This window comes from Macaca thibetana, chromosome 11, assembly GCF_024542745.1.
Source record: "Macaca thibetana thibetana isolate TM-01 chromosome 11, ASM2454274v1, whole genome shotgun sequence".
In the NCBI taxonomy this organism is placed as follows: domain Eukaryota; kingdom Metazoa; phylum Chordata; class Mammalia; order Primates; family Cercopithecidae; genus Macaca; species Macaca thibetana.
Window position 1 is genome coordinate 47,270,244 of NC_065588.1, and position 24,047 is coordinate 47,294,290.

The 24,047-nt window shown below is 38.2% G+C and overlaps 2 protein-coding genes across 2 annotated transcripts in view; both read left to right on the top strand.

Annotated features, from left to right (window-relative positions):
- The window catches only part of TMPRSS12 (transmembrane serine protease 12), a 45,752-nt gene extending 27,964 nt beyond the window's left edge, over positions 1-17,788 (top strand). The window contains exons 4-5 of the mRNA XM_050748809.1: positions 15,147-15,289; positions 17,167-17,788. Of these exons, the coding sequence (XP_050604766.1) occupies positions 15,147-15,289; positions 17,167-17,418 (395 nt within the window). The 3' untranslated portion in view covers positions 17,419-17,788. The remainder of the gene's footprint in view (positions 1-15,146; positions 15,290-17,166) is intronic.
- Positions 1-24,047, top strand: part of DAZAP2 (DAZ associated protein 2) — a 426,196-nt gene that overhangs the window by 58,799 nt on the left and 343,350 nt on the right. The window lies entirely within an intron of this gene.

The window sequence follows — 24,047 nt, forward strand, 5'->3', positions numbered from 1 at the left end:
CACAAACAAATGGAAACACATCCCATGCTTATGGATGGGTAGAGTCAATATTGTGAAAATGACCATACAGTCAAAAGCAATCTACAAATTCAATGCAATCCCCATCAAAATACCACCATCATTCTTCACAGAATTATAAAAAACAATTCTAAAATTCATATGGAACCAAAAAAGAGCCCGCATAGCCACAGCAAGACTAAGCAAAAAGAACAAATCTGGAGGCATCATACGACCTGATTTCAAACTATACTATAAATCCATTGTCACCAAAACAGCATGGTACTGGTATAAAAATAGGCACATAGACCAATGGAACAGAATAGAGAACCCAGAAATAAACCCAAATACTTACAACTGACTGATCTTCAACAAAGCCAACAAAAACATAAAATGGGGAAAAGACACCCTTTTCAACAAATGGTGCTGGAATAATTGGCTAGCCACATGTAGGAGAATGAAACTGGATTCTTGTTGCCTGCTTTATACAAAAATCAACTCAAGATGGATTAAGGACTTTAAATCTAAGACCTGAAAGTATAAAAATTCTAGAAGATAACATTGGAAAAACCCTTCTAGACATTGGCTTAGGCAAGGATTTCATGCCCAAGAACCCAAAAGCAAATGCAATAAAAACAAAGATAAATAGCTGGGACTTAATTAAAGAGCGTTTGCATGGCAAAAGGAACAGTCAGCAGAGTAAACAGACAACCCACAGGGTGGGAGAAAATCTTCACAATCTATACATCTGACAAAGGACTAATATCCAGAATCTGCCACAAACTCAGACAAATTAGCAAGAAAAAAAAATCCCATCAAAAAGTGGGTTAAGGACATGAATAGGCAATTTTCAAAAGAAGATATATAAATGGCCAACAAACATGTAAACATGCTCAACATCACTAATGATCAGGGAAATGCAAATCAAAACCACAATGCAATACCACCTTACTCCTTCAAGAATGGTCATAATCAAAAAATTAAAAAAGAAAAAACAAAAAAAAAAACAGTAGATGTTGCCATGGATGCAGTAATCAGGGAATGCTTCCACACTTCTGGTGAGAATGTAAACTAGTACAGCCACTATGGAAAACAGGGTGGAGATTCCTTAAAGAACTAAAAGTAGAACTGCCATTTGATCCAGCAATCCCACTACTAGGTATCTACCCAGAAGAAAAGAAGTCATGGTACAAAAAAGAAACTTGCATGCACATATTTATAGCAGCACAATTAGCAATTGCAGAATCATGGAACCAACCCAAATGCCCATCAATCAACTAGTGGATAAAGAAACTGTATATATATATATACACACACACACACATATATATATACACACACACACATACATATGATTGAATGCTACTCAGCCATAAAAAGGAATGAATTAATGGCATTTGCAGCGACCTGGATGAGATTGGAGACTATTATTCTAAGTGAAGTAACTCAGGAATTGAAAACCAAACATCATATATTCTCACTGATATGTGGGAGCTAAGCTATGATGATGCAAAGGCATATCAATGATACAATGGACTTTGGGGATTCAGGGGAAAGGGTGGGAGGGAGGCAAGGGATAAAAGTCTACAAATAGGGTGCAGTGTATACTGCTCAGGTGATGGTTGCACCAAAATCTCACAAATCACCACTAAAGAATTTATTCTTGTAACCAAACACCACCTGTACCCCAATAAGCTGTGGAAAAATAAATAAAATAGAAAAGAAAGTCAAAAGACAATGAAATATCTTCAAAATGCTGAGAGAAAATAACTATGAGCCTACAATTGTATATCCAGCAAAAGTATCATTCAAGAATATCTGTGAACAAAAAGTGAATTTACTACCAACAGTCTTTCACCAAGGAAGTAAAAGAAATATCAGAAAGAAACTAAATGATGCTAAAAGGGAGGTATAAGATGTAAGACAGAACAGAGAAAGTCATGGATAATATATAGGTAAATGTAAATAAACATTGTCTGTACACAACAGTTGTTCTCACTTGGGCATAATTTTGCCCCCAGGGAACATTTGGTAACATATCTGGAGAAAATTTTCGGATGTTAAAACTAGGCAAGGGATAAGTTTGCTACTGGTATCTGCCTAACATACTTCAATGCACAGTATAGTTCTCCCATCTCCCAAACAAAGAACTGTTTGGCCCAAAATGTCAGTAGTGGCAAGACAGAAACCTTGGAATCATTAAAAATAATGTCTAAGTTGTGGGGAGAAGGCAGGTATCAGAGTCAAAGTGGTTTCAGTTCCCTGTATTATTCAGGAGAAGTATTTAAATACTGATTAACATTATATTTGTTACACATAAATTTTAGTAACAGTAATAAATTCCTAAAAGGAAAAAAATTACGATAACTGGCTCAAGAAGAAACAAATATCTGAATAGACTTGTAACAAGTACATAAATATAATTAGTAATTTAAAGTCTTCCCATTTAAAAAAAAACCCAAGCCCAGTTGACTTCACAAGTGAATTATATCAAATATTTAAAGAAGAGATAGTTCTAATATTACACACTCAGAAAATAGAGAAGGGAGTATTTCCCAGATAGTTATGTAAGCCTAGTATTATTATCCTGATACCAAACCAAAGACATTACAAGAAAACTACAGAGAAACAGCTTTCATGAATACAGACTCAAAAATCATCAAAAAAATGTTAGCAAACTGAATACAGCAACATATTAAAAAGGATTATATACACTACCTAGTGGAATTTCTTTCAAAAATGCAAGGTTGGTTTTACATCTGAAAATCAATAAAATAAAGCCTATATTAATAAAAGATAAAAATGACAAGATCACTGCAAATGATGTGGAAAATATATTTGATAAAATCCAACACCATTCTAAGTTTAAAAATTCTCAAAAGAAATAGCAATAAGAAGTCCTAGCCATAGCAATCAGGCAAGAGAAAGAAATAAAAGGTACCCAAATAGGAAAAGAAGCCAAACTATCTGTCTTCACTGATGGTATGATTCTAGAAAACCCTAAAGACTCCACCAAAAGGTTCCTGAAACTGATAAATGACTTCAGTAAAGTTCCAGGATACAAAATAAATGTACAAAAATCAGTAGCATTTCTATACATCAATAACATTCAAGTTGAGAGCCAAATCAAGAATGCGATATCATTTACAATAACCACACATGCCAAAAAAACAAAAAACAAACAAGCAACAACAACAACAACAAAAAAACCTCATAGGAATACATCTAACCAAGGAGGCGAAAGATCTCTATAAGGAGAACTGCAAAACACTGCTGAAAGAAATCATAGATGACACAGAAAAATGGGAAAACATTCCATGTTCATAGACAGGAAAAATCAATATCATTAAAATGTCCATACTGCCCAAATCAATCTATAGATTCAATGATATTCCTATCAAGCTACCAATGTCATTTTTTCACAGGACTAGAAAAAACTATTCTAAAATTTATATGGAACCCAAAAAGAGCCCAAATAGCCAAGGCAATCTTAAGCAAAAAGAACAAAGCTGGAAACATCACATTACCCAACTTTAAACTATACTATAACACTACAGTAACACTGGGCATGGTGACTCTTGCCTATAATCCCAGCACTTTGGGAGGCCGAGGTGGGCAGATCACTTGTGGTCAGGAGTTTGAGACCAGCCTGGCCAATATGTTCCAACCCCATCTCTAAAAATTAGCAGGGCATGGTGGCACACAGCTACAATCCCAGCTACTTGGGAGGCTGAGGCAGGAGAATCACTTGAACCTGGGAGGGGAGGTTGCAGTGAGCTGAGATCATGCCACTGTATTTGAGCCTGGGTGACAGAGCAAGACTCCATCTCAAAAAAAAAAAAAAAGACTACAGTAACTAAAACAGCATGGTATTGTTACAAAAACAGACACATAGACCAATAGAACAGAATAGACATCCCAGAAATAAAGCCACACACCATCTGATCTTTAACAAAGTCAATGGGGAAAGAACTCCCTGTTCAATAAATGGTGCTGGGATAGCTGGCTAGCCATATGCAGAAGAATGAAACCAGACCTCTATCCTATCACCATATGCAAAAATTAACTCGAAATAGGTTACAGATTCAAATGTAAGACCTCAAGCTATAAGAATCCTAGAAGAAAACCCAAGAAATGCCATTCTGGACATTGACCTTGGGAAAGAGTTTATGACTAAGTCCTCAAAAGCAATTGCAACAAAAATAAAAATTGACAAGTGGGAACTAATTAAACTGAAAAATTTCTGCACAGCAATAGAAACTATCAACAGAGAAAACAGACAACCTACAGAATGAGAGAAAATACTTGCAAGCTATGTATCCTACAAAGGTCTAATATCCGGAATCTGTAAGGAACTTAAACAATTGAACAGGCCAAAAACCAATTAACCCCATTAAAAAATAGGCAAAAGACATGAATGGATACTTCTCAAAAGACATACAAGCAGCCAACAACATAGAAAAAATATTCAACGTCACTAATCATCAGAGAAATGCAAATCAAAATCACAAGGAGATACTATCTCACACCAATCAGAATGGCTATTGTTAAAAAAAGCCAAAAAACACATGCTGCCAAGGCTGCCAAGAGAAAGGAATGCTTACACACTACTGGTGGGAATAGAAATTAGTTCCGCCTCTGTGGAAAGCAGTTTGGAGATTTCTCAAAGAATTTAAACCAGAATCACCATTGGACCCAGCAATCCTATTACTGTGTATATATCCAAAGGAATATAAATCATTCTACCAAAAAGACGTATGCACTCCTGTGTTCATCGCAGCACTATTTGCAATAGCAAAGACATGGAATCAACCAAGGTGCCCATCAACAATAGACTGGATAAAGAAACTGTGGTACATATGCACCACAGAATACTATACAGCCATAAAAAAAAGCAGAATCATGTCCTTTGCAGCAGCGTGAATGGAGTTGGAGGCCCTTATCCTAAGTGAATTAACACAGGAACAGAAAACCAAGTACTGCATGTTCTCACTTACAAGTGGGAGGTAAATAGTGGGTACTCATGAACATAAAGGTGGTCACAAAAGACACCAGGGACTACTAGAAGAGGATGGGAGGGAGGGGGCCAAGGGCCAAAAAACTAATTTGGGGGTACTATGCTCAGTATATGTGTTCAATTATGCCCTGGGTGACAAGATCAGTAGTACCCAAAATCTCAGCATCAGGCATGTATCTAGGTAACACGGATCTCCTGAATCTAAAATAAAAGTTGAAATTATTTTTTTTAAAAAAGAAATAGCAATAGAAGGAAGCTTAAACTGATGAAGAGCATCTATAAAGAATAAGCTAACCATCCTACTTAATGGTAAAAGAATGAATGCTTTCCCTATAAAATCAGGAACACAGCAAGGATTTTAGCCAGTGCAATAGGCAAGAAAAAGACATTAAAGGCACACAAATTGGAAATCAAAAAGGGAAACTTTATTCACAGATGACATGATTCTGTAAATGTAGAAATGCTGAAGGAATCTACAAAACAATCTAGTAAAACAAGTTCATTGAGGTTACAGGAAAAATCAATCATATGTCTATACTCACAATAAACTATCTGAAAACAAAATTTAAGAATGCAATTCTATTCATAATAGCGTTTATTTTTTTATTTTTATTTTTTGAGACAGAGTCTCACTCTTTCACCCAGGCTGGAGTGCAATGGTGCAATCTCAGCTCGGTGCAATCTCCGCCTCCCAGGTTTAAGCGATTCTCATGCCTCAGCCTCCTGAGTAGCTGGGATTACAGATGTGCGCCACCATGCCCGGCTAAGTTTTGTATTTTTAGTAGAGAGGGGGTTTCACCATGTTGGCCAGGCTGGTCTCAAACTCCTGGCCTCAAGTGATCCGCCTGCCTTGGCCTCCCAAAGTGCTGGGATTACAGACATTAGCCACCGCACCCAGCTGATAATAGCATGTAAAATAATGAATAATTAGGAACAGATTTAACAAAAGATGTGTAAGACTTGTACAATGAAAACTACAAAAACATTACTTAGAGAAATTAAAGAAGACCTAAAATAAATGGAGACTCATACTACATTCATGGGTCAGAAGACTCAATGTTGTTAATAAGGTAATTATTCACAGATTGGCCTATAAAATGCCAGTTGGATTTTTCATGCAAACTAACAAGCCAATCCTGAAATCTATATGGAAAGGCAAGGGATCTAGAATAGCCAAAATTATTTTGGGGGAAAAAAAAAAACTGAAGGAGTTACACTATCTGATTTCAAAACATATTATAAAACTACAGCAATTAACACATTGGTGTAAAGACAGACCTGTAGAGGCTGGGAGTGGTGGTTCATGCCTGTAATCCCAGCATTTTGGGAGACCAAGGCAGGAGAATCGCGAGAGCTCAGGAATTTAAAGATTGGCCTGTGCAATACGGTGAGCCCTGATCTCTGCAAAAATAAAAATAAACCAGGTGTGGTGGTGTGCAGCCACAGTCCCAGCTACTTGGAAGGTTGAGGCAGGAAGATCACTTGAACCCAAGAGTTTGAGGCTTCAGTGAGTCGTGATCATGCCACTGCACTCTAGTCTTTGGGTAACACGAGACCATCTCTAAAAAAATTTAATGTTTAAAAGATAGACTGTAGATTATTGGAACACAACATAGAGGGGAAAAAAACCCTTATATTTATGGCCATTTTCACAACAGTGCCAAGACAATATAATGGAAAACAGTCTTTTCAACAAACTATGCTAGGACAACCGGATATCCTTACGCCACACACACACACAAAAAAACCCTCGGAGTTTTGCTCCATACTGTATTCAATAGTGGTACAATCTGAATGTTTGTGTCCATCCAAAATTCATATGTTGAAATCCTAACTCCTAAGGTGATGATATTAGGAGGTAGGGCCTTTTGAGAGGGCAGAGCTCTCATCAGCGAGATCGGCGCCCTTATAAAAGAGGCCGAAAGAACTGCCTTGCCCGTCCACCACGTAAGGATACAGCTGAAAGTCACAATTTATGAACCAGAAAATGGCCCTAATCAGACACCGAATCTGCCAGTGCCTTGATCTTCAATTTCAGCATCCAGAACTGTGAGAAATAAATTCCTGTTGTTTATTAAGCAACTGTTTATAAGCAGTCTATGATATGTTTTAGGAGCACCAAGAGACTTAGAGAAATAATTAACTCAAAATGGATCACAGACCTAAGTATAAGAGCTACAGTTGTAAGACTTCTAGGAAAAAAGCAAAGAGAAAAGTCTTTGAGTCGTTGGGTCGTTGGGTTAGGCAATGATTTCTTAGGACACTAAAAGCACAACCATTAATAAAAATAAAAATGATAAATTGGACTTCATCAAAATTTAAACATATATCCTCTTCAAAAGCCACCATTAAGAAAATCAATGGAAAAAGAGCTGCAAATATCTCCAGCAGTGTATAAAACATGATAATACATCATAACCAACTGGCTTTTTGCCAGGAATGTAAATGCTAATTTGATATATTATCATTCTGAAAACCCTTTCCTTATTTTTTGTTGCATGCATTTCCATTTCAATATGAAATTAATAATTTTATTGGACTCTCTGAACCAAAATGATGTAAAGTAAAATATGTGGTTTATTAAGAAGGGTCTGACTAGAAAATAAGGTTGGAAGTAGTCATGTGTGAATTGTTATCATTAACGAGAATTTGTAAAGAAAAATTTGTTTTAAGGCCAGGCAAAGTGGCTAACGCCTGTAATCCCTAAACTTTGGGGGTCTGAGGCAGGTGGATCGCTTGAGCTCAGGAGTTTGAGACCAGCCTGAGCAATATGGTAAAACCCCATCTGTAAAAAAATACCAAAAAACGAGCAGGGCATGGTGGCATACGCCTGTAGTCCCAGCTACTCAGGAGGCTGAAGTGGGAGGATCGCTTGAGGCCCATGAGGTTGAGACTGTAGTAAGCTGTGATTGTGTCACTGCACTCCAGCCTGAGCAAAAAAGCAAGAGCCTGCCTCAAAAAAATAAAAAATAAATTGGATAAAGATTTGAAAAGATGGCCGGGCGCGGTGGCTCAAGCCTGTAATCCCAGCACTTTGGGAGGCCGAGACGGGTGGATCACAAGGTCAGGAGATCGAGACCATCCTGGCTAACACGGTGAAACGCCGTCTCTACTAAAAAATACAAAAAACTAGCAGGGCGAGGTGGCGGGCACCTGTAGTCCCAGCTACTCGGGAGGCTGAGGCAGGAGAATGGTTTAAACTCGGGAGGCGGAGCTTGCAGTGAGCTGAGATCCGGCCACTGCACTCCAGCCTGGGCGACAGAGCGAGACTCCGTCTCAAAAAAAAAAAAAAAAAAAGATTTGAAAAGATAAGTCATCATAGTATTTGCAGAAACAAAAAAGATTTGAAAACACATTTCACCAAGGTAGATATACAAATGGCTAATAGTACATGAAAAATTGTTAACACTGGCTGGGTACAGTGGCTCATACCTGTAATCTCAGTGTTTTGGGAGGCCAAGGTGAAAGTATCACTTGCAGCCAGGAGTTTGAGACCAACAACAAAGCAAGATCTCGTTGCTATAAAAATTAGCTAGGCACAGTGGTACATGCCTGTAGTCCCAGCTACTTGAGAGGCTAACACAGGAGGGTCACTTGAACTTAGGAGCTCAAGGCTGCAGTGAGCTATGATCACTGTACTGCACTCCAGCATGGGTGACACAGCAAGACCTCATTTCAAATATATATTTATGTTAACATCCTTGAAACCTCAATGAGATGCCACTATGCAACTACTAGAATGATTATAATCCAAAAGACTAACAAATCAAGTGTTAGCAAGGATGTGGAGAAACTGGAACCCTTATACATTGCTGAGGAGAATGTAAAATGGTAAAGCCACTTAGGAAAACAGTTTGACAGTTCCTTGAAGAGTTAAATATGGACTTACCGTGTTAAGCATAGTTACCATATGACCTAGCAATTCCACTCCTGGATATCTACCAAAGACAAATGAAAACATGTCCACACAAAAACTTAAGAATGCTCATCATAGCATTATTAATAACTCACCAAACTGGAAACAATCCAAAGTCCACCAACTAGTGAATGGATATACAAAATATGATATATCTGTTCAACAAAACACTATCCAACAACAAAAAGGAAGAAAACTATCCTGCAAAATAGATGAACCTTGAAAACATTGGTATATGGCTAAATGAAGGAAGCTGTATACAAAAAGACTACAAATGTATGATTCCATTTATACAAAATTTCAAGAAAAGGCAAACCTATAGAGACAGAAATCAGTTTTTTTTTTATTTTTTGTTTTTTTTTTTGAGACAGAGTTTTGCTCTTGTTGCCCAGGCTGGAGGGCAGTGGCGCGATCTCAGCTCACCACAACCTCTGCCTCCCAGGTTCAAGCGATTCTCCTGCCTCAGCCTCCCGAGTACCTGGGATTACAGGCATGCACCACCATGCCTGGCGAATTTTTTGTATTTTTAGTAGAGATGGGGTTTCTCCATGTTGGTCAGGCTGGTCTCGAACTGCTGACCTCAGGTAATCTGCCCACCTCAGCCTCCCAAAGTGCTGGGACTATAGGCGTGAGCCACTGCGCCCAGCCAGTCATTTCTTAAGTGTGGGGCTGGCGCTGGGAACTGATTACAAGTGAGCATAGGAGGACTCTGTAGGTGAAGGAAATACTCTAAAATTGGATTGTGGTGCTGGTATAAATTTACCAGAAATCATTGGTACAATACAACTGCATTGGTACAATGTGTGATATTCATGTTATGTAAATTAAACCCTGATAAAGCTGTAAAAAAATGACAAAAGGGTAAGCTTTTTAACATCACACATTTGGAGAATTCAAAACTACTAAATGATTCATATGTCAAAGATGAAATCATAATAATTTTAAATACTTAGAATTGAACAATAATGTATATGGCACATAGTAAAACTTGAGAGCTGCAGGTAGAGGTAAAACATAAAATTTAAAGTTTTAGAAATATATATTTTTAGTTTGAGACTGGGCGCAGTGGCTCAGGCCTGTAATCCCAGCACTTTGGGACGCCGAGACGGGCAGATCACAAGGTCAGGAGTTCGAGATCAGCCTGGCCAACATGGTGAAACCCCGTCTCTACTAAAAATACAAAAAATTAGGTGGGCGTGGTGGCGCGAGCCTGTAATCCTAGCTACTTGGGAGGCTGGAGCAGGAGAATCACTTGAACCCAGGAGGTGGAGGTTGCAGTGAGCCAAGATCACGCCACTGCACTCCAGCCTGGGCAACAGGCTGAGACTCCACCTCAAAAAAAAAAAAAAAAAAAAAAAAAAAAAAAAAAAATATATATATATATATATATATATATATATAGTTTGAATCATATGGAAGAGCAAATATTTGACCTAGTATTGAAGAATAAAGTCTGAACACTGTGAATTCAAAGTCTAACTTTTTTAAAGTTTAAATAAACATTGCAGTGGCCAAGTACAGTGGTTCACACCTGTAATCCCAACACTCTGGGAGGCCAATGTGGGAGAATTGCTTGGGCTCAGGAGTTCAAGACCAGCCTGGGCAACAGAGCAAGACCCCATCTCTCTTTAAAAAAGAAAAAAAAAGAATATTACAGCCAGACATGGTGGTATATGTCTGTAGTCTCAGCTACTATGAAGGGAGACTAAAAAAAGACAGAATATTCTAAACCCATAGAAAGCAGAAAAAAAGAAATAAAGGTAAGCACAACAATTAATGAATAGAAAATAGAAAAGAGAAAACCAACAAGCCAAAATCTAGTTTTCTGAAAAAACAACAAACCACTGGTAAGACTGATGGCAAAAGGAAAGAAGGCACAAAAACGAATTAATATTATGAACTAACATATAGCACAGTACTTTTTAAAATGTTATACTGTAAATTTTAGTACTTAGACAAAATGAATAAATTCCTTTGTAAACAACCAAAACTGAAATTAACAAATTGACTAAATATGAAAATGGTAACTAGCCCAAACTGAAATTAATACATTGACTAAATATGAAAATGGTAACTAACCAAAATTGACCAAACATGAAATGGAAATCCTCTATAGTCCTATAAAGTGTAAAAGAATTGAATCAGTAATTAGGTTTTTTCAAAAATAAAAAACCAGAACTCAGAACAAAAGAGCCCACATTGCCAAGACAATCCTAAGCCAAAAGAACAAAGCTGGAGACATCATGCTACCTGACTTCAAACTATACTACAAGGCTACAGTAACCAAAACAGCATGGTACTGGTACCAAAACAGAGATCTAGATCAATGGAACAGAACAGAGCCCTCAGAAATAATACCACACATCTACAACCATCTGATCTTTGACAAACCTGACAAAAATAAGAAATGGGGAAAGGATTCCCTATTTAATAAATGGTGCTGGGAAAACTGGCTAGCCATATGTAGAAAGCTGAAACTGGATCCCTTCCTTACACCTTATACAAAAATTAATTCAAGATGGATTAAACACTTAAATGTTAGATCTAAAACCATAAAAACCCTAGAAGAAAACCTAGGCAATACCATTCAGGACATAGGCATGGGCAAGGACTTCATGTCTAAAACACCAAAAGCAATGGCAATAAAAGTCAAAACTGACAAATGGGATCTAATTAAACTAAAGAGCTTCTGCACAGCAAAAGAAACTACCATCAGAGTGAACAGGTAACCTAGAGAATGGGAGAAAATCTTTGCAATCTACTCATCTGACAATGGGCTAATATCCAGAATCTACAAAGAACTCAAACAAATTTACAAGAAAAAAAAAACCCCATCAAAAAGTGGGCAAAGGATATAAACAGACACTTCTCAAAAGAAGACATTTATGCAGCCAACAGACACATGAAAAAATGCTCATCATCACTGGCCATCAGAGAAATGCAAGTCAAAACCACAATGAGATACCATCTCACACCAGTTACAATGGCGATCATTAAAAAGTCAAGAAACAACAGGTGCTGGAGAGGATGTGGAGAAATAGGAACACTTTTACACTGTTGGTGGGACTGTAAACTAGTTCAACCACTATGGAAGACAGTGTGGCAATTCCTCAAGGATCTAGAACTAGAAATACCATTTGACCCAGCCATCCCCTTACTGGGTGTATACTCAAAGGATTATAAGTCATGCTGCTATAAAGACACATGCACACGTATGTTTATTGTGGCACTATTCACAATAGCAAGAACTTGGAACCAACCCAAATGTCCATCAATGATAGACTGGATTAAGAAAATGTGGCACATATATACCATGGAATACTATGCAGCCATAAAAAAGGATGAGTTCATGTCCTTTGTAGGGACATGGATGAAGCTGGAAACCATCATTCTCAGCAAACTATCACAAGGACAAAAAACCAAACACTGCATGTTCTCTCTCACTCATAGGTGGGAATTGAATAATGAGAACAGTTGGACACAGGAAAGGGAACATCACACACTGGGGCCTGTCATGGGGTGAGGAGAGGGGGGATGGATAGCATTAGGAGATATACCTGATGTAAATGATGAGTTAATGGGTGCAGCACACTAACATGACACATGTGTACATATGTAACAAACCTGCACATTGTGCACATGTACCCTAGAACTTAAAGTATAATAAAAAAAAAAACTAGAGGAAGATTATTTAAATTATATACATATGCTTCCAAAGAATACAAAAGGAAGGAATATACTCCATGTCAGTGTATGAGAATAATCCTATTATTGATTCCAAAATCAAGTAATCGTAGTAAGAGAAAGCCCAATGTTATAAATGCAGACATTCCAAACAAATTATTAGTAATAACATACTACATCTATAAAGTATATTATAGATAGAATTGATGGTCAGGTACAGTGGCTCACATCTGTCATCTCAGCACTCTGGGAGGCCAAATTAGGAGGCCAGGAGTTCAAGACCAGCTTGAGCAACATACTGAGACACTGTTTCTACAAAAAAACTAAAAAATTATCTGAGCATAGTGGTGCACACCTATAGTCCTAGCTACTCAAGAGGCTGAGGCAGAAGGATCACATGAGCCCAGGAGGCTGAGGCTGCGGCAACCTATGATTGTACCACTACACTAGGCACCAGCCTAGGCAACAGAGCAGGGCCCTGGTTCAAAAAAATAATAGAATTAATCATAACCAAATTAGGTTTATCTCAGGAATCCAAGGGTGGTTTAAAATTAGAAGTCAGCCAACTGTGGTGGTTCACACCTGTAATTCCAACACTTTGAGAGGCCAAGGCAGGAGAATTGCGTGGGCCCAGGAGTTCAAGAATGGCCTGGGCAATATAGCAAGACCTCAACTCTACAAAAAATTTAAAAATTAGCTGGGCGTGGTGGTGTGTGCCTGTAGTCCCAGCTACTTGGAAAGCTGAGGAGGGAGGATTACTTGAACCCAAGAATCAGAGGTTGCAGTGAGTACGTCACTGCACTCCAGCCTGGGTGACACAGTGAGACTCTGTCTCAATAAATAAATAAATAATAATGAAATAAAATAAAATTGGAAGTCTCAGCTGGGTGCAGTGGCTCATGCTTGCAATCCCAGCCCTTTGGGAGGCCAAGGTGGCAGGATCACTTGAAGCCAGGAGTTTGAGACCAGCCTGGGCAACACAGCAAGACCCTATCCCTACCAAAAATAACAATTAGCTGGGCATGGTGGCACATGCCCGTAGTCCCAGCTACTTGGGAGGTTGAGGCGGAAGGATTGCTTGAACCCAGGAGTTTGAGGTTGCAGTGAGCTAATTGTGCCACTGCACTCTGCGGCCCAGACAACAGGGCGAGACCCTGTCTCAAAAATAATAATATAAATAAAATTAGAAGTCTCTTGATGTAATTCATCACAGATTGGTTAAAGGATAAAAAAATGTTATCTGAACAAATGCAGTAGAAGCGTTGTTAGAAACTCTTAACAGTCTAGACATAGAAGGGAATTTCCTTAACCTAATTAAGGTTATTGACCTCTAAACTACTGCAAACATCATTACAGTAAAACATTCCTTTAAAGTCAGGAACAATTTCTCCACTTGTATTCAATATTGTAGAAGTCCTACCAGGTGTGTTAATACTAGAAAAAGATGGGCACACAACTTACAAAGGAAATAACAAAATATTCATTAGTCACAGATGATGTAATTAAAATAGGCTCTAAAATCCATTGGAATTAACAGAGTTTAGTAATACAGCCAGTATAAGACCATATACAAAATCTATTCTATTTCTATACACTAGCAGTAATTTTAAAACAGCCTCCCAGAGTGCTGGGATGACACACAAGGATGACTATAACTAAAAAGCTAGACAATAACAAGCCTTGATGAAGATGTGAAGAATTTGGAACCCTCATACTTTACATCTGGCCAGGCGTGGTGGCTCACACCTGTAATCCTAGTACTTTGGGAGGCCGAGGTGGGTGGATCGCTTGAAGTCAGGAGTTTGAGAACAGCCTGGTCAACATGGTGAAACCCCATCTCTACTAAAACTACAAAAATTAGTTGGGCATAATGGTGAGTGCTCAGGAGTCTGAGGCAGGAGGATCGCTTGAACCCGGGAGGCGGAGTTTGCAGTGAGCTGAGATCACGCCTCTGTACTGTAGCCTGGGCGACAGAGCGAGACGCCATCTCAAAAATTAAAAAAAAAAAAAAAAAATTAGCCAGGTGTGGTGTTGCGCACCTGTAATCCCAGTTACTCGGGAGGCTGAGGCACAAGAGTGGCTGGCACCCAGGAGGCAGAGGTTGCAGTGAGCCGAGGTCACATCACTGCACTCCAGCCTGGGCAATAGATCAAGACCCTATCTCAAAAATAAACAAACATTTAGGTAAACATTCTACAATCTTCCTAGGCATACATACATATTCATACACATACATATGAATATATTTTTACATAATTATTGAATCAGTCACTTTGGAAAGAAAACTTATAAAATGTTGGTTATAAAACACCAACATTTAAATCACTGTGGGGCCGGGCGCAGTGGCTCACGCCTGTAATCCCAGCACTTTGGGAGGCCGAGACGGGCGGATCACGAGGTCAGGAGATCGAGACCATCCTGGCTAACACGGTGAAACCCCGTCTCTACTAAAAATACAAAAAAATAATAATAATAAATCACTGTGAAAATGTCTGTGCTCCAAGATAACTTACTGGTATTTTTTGTTAACAGGTAACGTTACCAATATTTTACAAGACGCAGAAGTGCATTATATTTCTCGAGAGATGTGTAATTCTGAGAGGAGTTATGGGGGAATAATTCCCAACACTTCATTTTGTGCAGGTGACGAAGATGGAGCTTTTGATACTTGCAGGGTAAGACCAAGTAATTTTCCTTTAAAATATTTTCTGAAGCCAGAAGGGAACTTGTTAAACAAGGCCTTTGATAACTTTCTGGTGGTCTTAATTATCAGGCCTAAAAATACTAAATTATTTTTTCTCCTTTTTAACTATTTCAACAATCCAAATCTTCTTGGTTCCTGATTCCATGGTTTCTACTATCATCGGGGTCAACCATAGGCAGAATTTACCTTGAATCCTTTTTTTAAATCATTGACTTTGAGATATAATTCACCTACTTAAAAGTGTACAGCTCAATTTTTTTTTTTTTTTAAATAGTCTCGCTTTGTCACCCATGCTGGAGTGCAGTGACACAATCTCTGTTCACTGCAACCTCTGCCTCCCAGGTTCTAGTGATTCTCATTCCTCAGCCTCCTAGGTAACTGGAAAGACAGGCGCACATCACCATGCCTGGATATTTTTTTTCGTATTTTCAGTAAAGATGGGGCTTCACCTTGTTGACCAGGCTGGTCCCGAGCTGGTCCCGAACTCCTGACCTCAAGTGATCTGCCCACCTTGGCCTCCCAAAGTGCTGGGATTACAGGCGTGAGCCTCTGCGCCCAGCCTGTTACTGTCTTTTTTTTAATAATACATCCTTGTGGGTGTGAAGTGCTATCTCATAGTGGTTTTAATTTGCATTTCCTTAATGACTAATGATGTTGAGCATTTTTGCATGTATTTATTAGCCATTCATATGGCTTCTTTATAGAATGTCTATTTGGATCCCTTCCTCATTTTTAAATTGAGTTGTCTTTTTATCACTGAATTATAAGCCTTTTTCATATATTCTGGATACAAGTCCCTTACCAGATATATAATGTACATAATTTTTCTCCCATTCTGTAGACTGTTTTTTCACTTTTCTGAGGTTATCATTTGCAGCACAAATGTTAATTTTTTAAAGAAGTACAATTGATCCATTTTTTGTTTTGTCTCATGCTTTTTTACTCTTCCTTTATTCCTCTTTTCTTGTTTCCAAATCTACTAGTCCTTCACTCCTGAGTACCCCACGCTCTCACCTTTTCCTACTCATTCTCATTTCTGCAATCTAAAGTTTATCTTTCCTGTGTCCTTTTCCTTAAAAATCTTGCTGAGTAAAATAGTAAAGAATCCATTCTAATTGGATTGCATTCCTAGGCCAAACATCCTCCTCATCAAAAAATAATTATTCAATGCCTGCCTTGTATAGAGAATTGGAAACAGTTATCTCAGTGTCCTTGTTGTTTTGAGTGCATTAACAGGCCTTAGTAACAGTGTTGGGTGCATTCATAATTTTGTATAGACTATGAAAGTGACTGTCATTTATAATACTACTGAGAGGCTTTGCCATTTATGCTTATTTTGCTGCACTAGCCATTGTCAGCACTTAGAAACTTGTCATCTCTTGCAAGATGCCAGTTTACTCCTCTCCTTGGCAAGCAAACCACACACATGCCTAAAAGAATCCTTCATACATCTTAGAGTTATACTTTCCACACACAGTATTAAGCAAGAGAATATTCTAAAAATAGACAGTTTTTACAATATTTTACATACTTCCTAAATTATATTTCCCCTGAATAATTGTATTTAAAAATCCAAACAATTTGATTTATAATATTCTGGCTCAAAACTAGGCAGATGAGACGTTTATCTACCAGCTGTATGGTTCCTCCAAATACCTGGGCAAAACTGAATTCCTCCTGTTTGAGTTGGAAGATTAAGCTCAAAATCTATGATCTTTATAAGTTGGGGGTATATTGAAAACATGTATTTATATAAATGTATGTTTGATGTAAATAATTTATTCCAGAATTACTGTTGCTTGAAGAATACTAGAAGTAACAAACACTATTTTGGGACTTTTTTGACAGGGTGACAGTGGTGGACCATTAATGTGCTACTTACCAGAATATAAAAGATTTTTTGTAATGGGAATTACCAGTTACGGACATGGCTGTGGTCGAAGAGGTTTTCCTGGTATCTATATTGGGCCATACTTCTACCAAAAGTGGCTGACAGAGCACTTCTTCCACGCAAGCACTCAAGGCATACTTACTATAAATATTTCACATGGCCAGATTCTTATAGCTTTATGTTTTGTCATCTTACTAGCAACAACATAAAGACATTCTGAAGGCTTTCATATCTTTATTTTGCATTGTGTCCCTTTCTATGTTCTGCATAATGAAAATCATTTATTCTTCTAGCAATTAATTGCCTACATAGAGTTCTCATGTCAACATTTTATGGGCTATAACTATTGTGACAGATATACCACTGTAATTTTGGCACTGAATCACATGCTTCCTTGAAATATCTTGATTGTTTTATTTTATAATCATAATTCTGTATCTGGAATACTCATAGAGTTTGTACAAAATATTCAGTTAAACATATATTTTATGTGTATAAATGCCAAATAATAGTTTATAATTAAAATGAAAGCTTATTTGGTTAATCAAAATTCTTTCCTTCTTAGATTTTATTCTAAAACATGTTTGTATGATTTTTTTCGAATTATAATCTTGGTTCCAATTCTCGAAGTGTATTTAGAGAAACAAGTATTTACCTGTTATTTAAATTCTAATTAAAACCATTTATTTAATATCAGCACTTCATTTCCTCTGCCAACAGAGAACTATAGTATACACACCCCCAAATAATTTACTTTTTATTTAGAAATTTATGACTTTTTTCCAGCATTATAACCTACTTTCTAAACTTTATTTTCTTGAAGCCCACGCTAAAATTTTGTATCCCATCGGGCCTCTGAATTAACTGTGAGAAGCAACTAGAAAGCGTGCCGGGTAAAAGCGGGACACCAACCTGGGATAAACTTTGTGATCACTAATGTATAAAATGAATTAAAAGAAACAAAAGAAAATGAGGGCCAGGCATGGTGGCTCTCACCTGTAATCCCAGCACTTTGGGAGCCCGAGGTGGGCAGATCACTTGAGGTCAGGAGTTCAAGACCAGCTTGGCCAACATGGTAAAACCCTATCTCTACTAACAATGCAAAAATTAGCTAGGTGTGGTGGTGCGTGCCTGTAATCCCAGCTACTTGGGAGGCTGAGGCACGAGAATTGCTTGAACCCGGGAGGTGGAGGTTGCAGTGAACCGAGATCACGCCATTGCAGCTTGAGCGACAGAGCTGGACTCTGTCCCATACACATACAAAAAAAATGAAACAAAAGAAAAGGTTGATTGAATTATATCTACTATTAGTGGACTCTCATTTCCCTTGAACTTAGGAGAATCCATTTAGCAAAGGAGAAATCGTTATTTTCTTATCCTTCTTTTTACATTCAACCCATCTAAAACCAAGTGTTCTTTGTCGTTGTTTAGTGTCAACCTAATTTCAGGATTTAAATGAAATTAAGCATGAATATCCCGTGTATTAATTTCCTTCATTATTGGTTTGACACTGGGATCATTGTTTATTGGTTTAATATTGGGTTAATGTTGTTTAACATTAACATTTAATATTGGGTTAATATTGTTAATATTGGGGTATTGTTTATTGGCTTAATATTGGGGTCATCTATCCCACTCAAGGAATAGATGACTATGCTTTTTATAGACTAAGCAACACTGATGGAATGTTGGTTGTTCTTTCTTGAAAGAGCTCCTAGCTTATCCATCAACAAGGTCTCATAGATGGTAATGCTTATATAGCAATTAACATGGTGCACTAGTCTTTTCCTATTTATACTACCTGAATATCACTCAGATTTGCTCGATAGCTCTGAATGTTAATAAAAAGAAATTTTTCTAAAATGTACTGCCAGTATTAGAGGAGAAACCTTTGCTTTTCACTTTAAAGGCATCTTCTAATTACTCTTTAGGTTTACGTTTCTTATCTATGTATTTATTTTGGAGGTGGAGTCTCTCCATTGCCCAGGCTAGAGTGCAATGGCACAATCATTGCTCCCTGAAGCTTCAGTCTCCTGGGTTCAAGCAACCCTCCCACCCCAGCCTCCTGCTTAATGAGACTACAGGCGCACCCCACCACATCCAACTGTTTTGTAGTTTTTGTAGAGACAGGGTTTTACCATGTTGTCTAGGCGGGTCTTGAACTCCTGGACTCAAGTGATCTGCCCACCTCAGCCTTCCAAAGTACTAGGATTACAGGGGTGAGCCACCACTCCCAGCCTAGGTTTACAATTCTATTCTTTTTTTTTTTTTTTTCCTTCTTTTATTTCTAATCTCATGACAGATTAGGTTACATTTCTGATCAGGTGAGACCTACTATCTGCTATTTATCTTTTTGCCCAGCTTAGTTTACTATGTCAGCCAGCTGGAATCCAATTATAAAGTTTCTCTCTATTACAAGAAACTATCAGAGTATAAACTCTGGAAATCTAAGATAGACTTTGTTTCAACTTTTGTTTTAACATTGTGTCTTTTTTTTTTTTTTTTTTTTTTTTTAAGAGGCTCTGTCACTCAGGCTGCCTAGAGTGCTGTGGCATGATCATAGCTCACTCCTGGGCTCAAGCAGTCCTCTGGCCTCAGCCTCCCAAGTAGCTAGGACTATAGGGCCCAGACCACCATGCTCAACTAATATTTAAATTTTTCATAGAGATGGAGTCTCACTATATTGACCAGGCTGGTCTTAAACTCCGGGCCTCCAGCCATCCTCCCACCTCAGTCTCCCAAGATTCTGGAATAACACATGTGCACCAACTTGCCTGGCCTTTGTTTCCATTTTTACTCTGTTATTTAGTATCTATAAAAGTTTAGATGATTTTTTTTTTTTTTTTTTTTTTTTTTTTGAGACGGAGTCTCACGCTGTTGCCCAGGCTGGAGTGCAGTGGCGCGATCTTGGCTCACTGCAAGCTCCGCCTCCCGGGTTCCCGCCATTCTCCTGCCTCAGCCTCCTGAGTAGCTGGGACTACAGGCGCCCGCCACCGCGCCCGGCTAATTTTTTGTATTTTTAGTAGAGACGGGGTTTCACTGTGGTCTCGATCTCCTGACCTTGTGATCCGCCCGCCTCGGCCTCCCAAAGTGCTGGGATTACAGGCTTGAGCCACCGCGCCCGGCCTAGATGATTATTAATACCATTTACAACATTGTTGTGATGATTACAAAAGTTGAGTATATGACGTTCTTAACATTTGAAAGATGCAGTAACTGGTTTCTATTATTATATTAATATCCCATCCATCATTCACACACTCTTTCTCATTACATAGATCATTATCCTATTGGATGTCTCATATATCATCCCTCAAAATTACTGAAACAAAGGATCCTTTTCTGCTTATAAATTCACATTATAAAATACGCTATTTTTAAAAAATAATTTTTATAATTCCCCAAATATGATATCCTTATTATTTAAACTGAGAAACGGCCAAGCATGGTGGCTCATGCCTATAATCCCAGCACTTTGGGAGGCCAAGGCAAGCAGACGGCTTGAGCCCAGGAGTTTGAGACTCCTGGGTGAAACCTCATCTCTACAAAAAATGCAAAAATTAGTCAGGCATGGTGGCATGCGCCTATAGTTCTATCTACCTGGGAGGCTGAGGTAGGAGAATCACCTGAGCCCAGGAGGTCAAGGCTGCAGTGAGCCGTGATCACACCACTAAGCTCCAGCCTGGGCAACAGAGTGAGAAACTGTCTCAAAAATAAATAAATACATACATACACACATAAATACATAAATAAAATTGAGAAAGCACAGACAAGTAGAAAGAAAATGATCAGCTGAGTGTGGTGGCTCACACCTGTAATCCTTGGGAGGCTGAGGTGGGGGCAGATTGCTTGAGCCCAGGAGTTCAAGACCAGCCTGGGAAACATGGCAAAATCCCATCTCTAGAAAAAGAATTAAAAAATTAGCCGGGTGTGGTGGTATGCCTGTAGTCCCAGTTACTGGGGAGGCTAAGGTGGGAGGAGGCTTGAGCCCAGGAGGTAGAGGTTGCAGTGAGCTGAGATCACGCCACTGCACTCCAGCCTGGGTGACAGAGCCAGACCCTGTCTCAGAAAAGAAATGAAAAGAAAATCATCTATAACCCTATTATGTAAAGACAGCTGCCATGAAATCCTACCTTTTTAAGTTAATATAATGGGTATTTTTACAAAATTTTATTAAACATTATTTTACCCCAACTATTTTGAAAAATTTCAAACCTATTGAAAGTTGAAAAATAGTACTATGATTACATGTACATACTTTACCTTTTTCCCCCAAATATTAACATTTTGCCCTGTTTACACTCATGCTCTCTCTCCAAACACAAACACACACAGACTTACACAGACTTATTATACACACAGAAACTCTCTCTCTTTTGTTTTCTGGTTGAAAAATTTGAAAGTAAATTGCTGGCATCATGTTACTTCATCTCTAATACTTCAGCATGTATCTTGTAAGAACAATAACCTAATCACAACACCATCATTACACCAAATAAATTTAACACAGATTTGTTCTTTTTTTTTTTTGAGTCTCGCTCTTTCCCCCAGGCTGGAGTCCAGTGGCGCGATCTCGGCTCACTGCAACCTCCGCTCCCAGGTTCACGCCATTCTCCTGCCTCAGCCTCCTGAGTAACTGGCGTCCACCACCACGACCGGCTAATTTTGTTTGTATTTTTAGTAGAGACGGGGTTTCACTGTGTTAGCCAGGATGGTCTCGATCTCCTGACCTCGTGATCTGCCCACCTCGGCCTCCCAAAGTGCTGGGATTACAGGCATGAGCCACCACGCCCAGTCAGATTTGCTCTATTTTATAAATTGTACACTCATTTCTTTGGTTTATTAATCTATTGCATAGATATTCCATTATTTTATATTGTTTCATTCTGATTATAAAAGTACAGTATATGTTCACTGTAAAGAAAAAGCACAACTATCACAGAAACTATTTGGGCTGCTATAACAAAATATAACAAACTGGCGGCTTATAAACAACAGAAATTTATTTCTCACAGTTCTGGAAGCTGGGCAAGGCACCAGCTGTTTCGGTATCTTCTGAGGTCCCACTTCCACCTTCACAGAAGGCATCTTCAAACTGTCCTCACATGCAAAAGGGGCCAGGCCACTCTCTGGGGCCACTTTATAAAGCAACACTAATCCCATTCAGGAGGGCTCCATTCTCATAGTCAAATCACCTCCCAAAGGCCCCACCTCGTACCAGCATTACATTGATGATTAGCTTTCCAACATGAATTTTAGGTGGCCACAAACATTCAAATCATCGTACTTTTTAAGTAAAATTTTAGGAATTAAGTCAAAACCACAGACTGAACATGTTCTAACCACCTTCCTGTTCCACATTCCTAAGATGAGAGTAATTATATTTATTTTAAAATAAGTAATAGTATTTCCTAAATCTGTCCACTGGAAAGGCCTAGATGCAATGAACAACCAATAACAACACGTACCCTAGCACCCAGATTTTAGTTTCTCAACGTCATTCCCCTATAAAAGGATCCAAGGCTCCTTAGAGATATGAATGATTTCAGGTCTGGGGCAGGAAATATATGGGATAAATCTCAGATAAATCTTTGATAACATGGAAGTTATCAAAGACTAGATAGTCAAACTGCTTTAAAAATATTGAAAACAGTCACTAGAAGGGAGGGGAAACAAACTACATATTATGATATAATGATATTATTGATTGACTTCTCATCAGACACAATGGCAACTAGAAAAAATCTGAGTGACGACCAGGCGCCATGGCTCACGCCTGTAATCCCAACACTTTGGGAGGCTGAGGCGGGCAGATCACAAGGTCAAGAGTTTGAGACCAGCCTGACCAACATGGTGAAACCCTGTCTCTACTAAAAATACAAAAATTAGCCAAGCGTGGTGGAGGGTGCCTGTAATCCCAGCTACTCGGGAGGCTGAGGCAGTAGAATGGCTTGAACCCAGGAGGCAGAGGTTGCAGTGAGCCCAGATTGTGCCACTGCACTCCAGCCTGGGTGACAAAGCAAGACTCTGTCTCAAAAAAAAAAAAAAAAAAAAAAAAAAACTTCTGAGTGACATATTCAAAGTGCTAAAAGAGAAAAAAAATTGTTAACACAAAACTCTATATCCAAAAAAATTACTCTCCAAAAAATCAAGGTGAACAAAGACATTTTCAGATAAATGAAAACTGAGAGAATTAATTGCCAGCAGACCTGCATTATAAAAAATGCCGAAGGAAGTTTTTCAGACTAAAGGGGAAAGGACACAGGGTGGCAACTTGCATCTGCAGGAAAGAATATGACATGAGAAATCTTAGTGGGTAAATATAAAGGACTCTATTTCTTTTCTTCTCTTAAATTATTTAAAATACCTATGACTATTTAAAGTAAAAATTATGACACTATATTGTTGAGTTATAACATCTGTAGATGTAAAACGTATAACAAGGATAGAATAAATGGAATTATATTATTTCAAGGTTCTGTTATGTAAAATAATTTCTTATTAATGATTAGATGATAATAAATTCAGATGTATGTTGTAACCTCTAGCAATCAGTAAAAATAAATAAGATGTAGCTGAAGACCTAGTATTTGATAGCACAACAGGGTGACTATAGTCAAAATAATTTAATTGTATATTTTACAATAACTAAAGGAATACAGCTGGATTGTTTATAACACAAAGGATAAATGCTTGACAGGACGGATACTCCATTTTCCATGATGTCATTATTACACATTGCAAGTCTGTATCAAAGTATCTCATGTACTCCATAAACATATATACCTACTGTGTACTCACAAAAATTACAAAGGATGTGGTTAAAACACCAATTGAG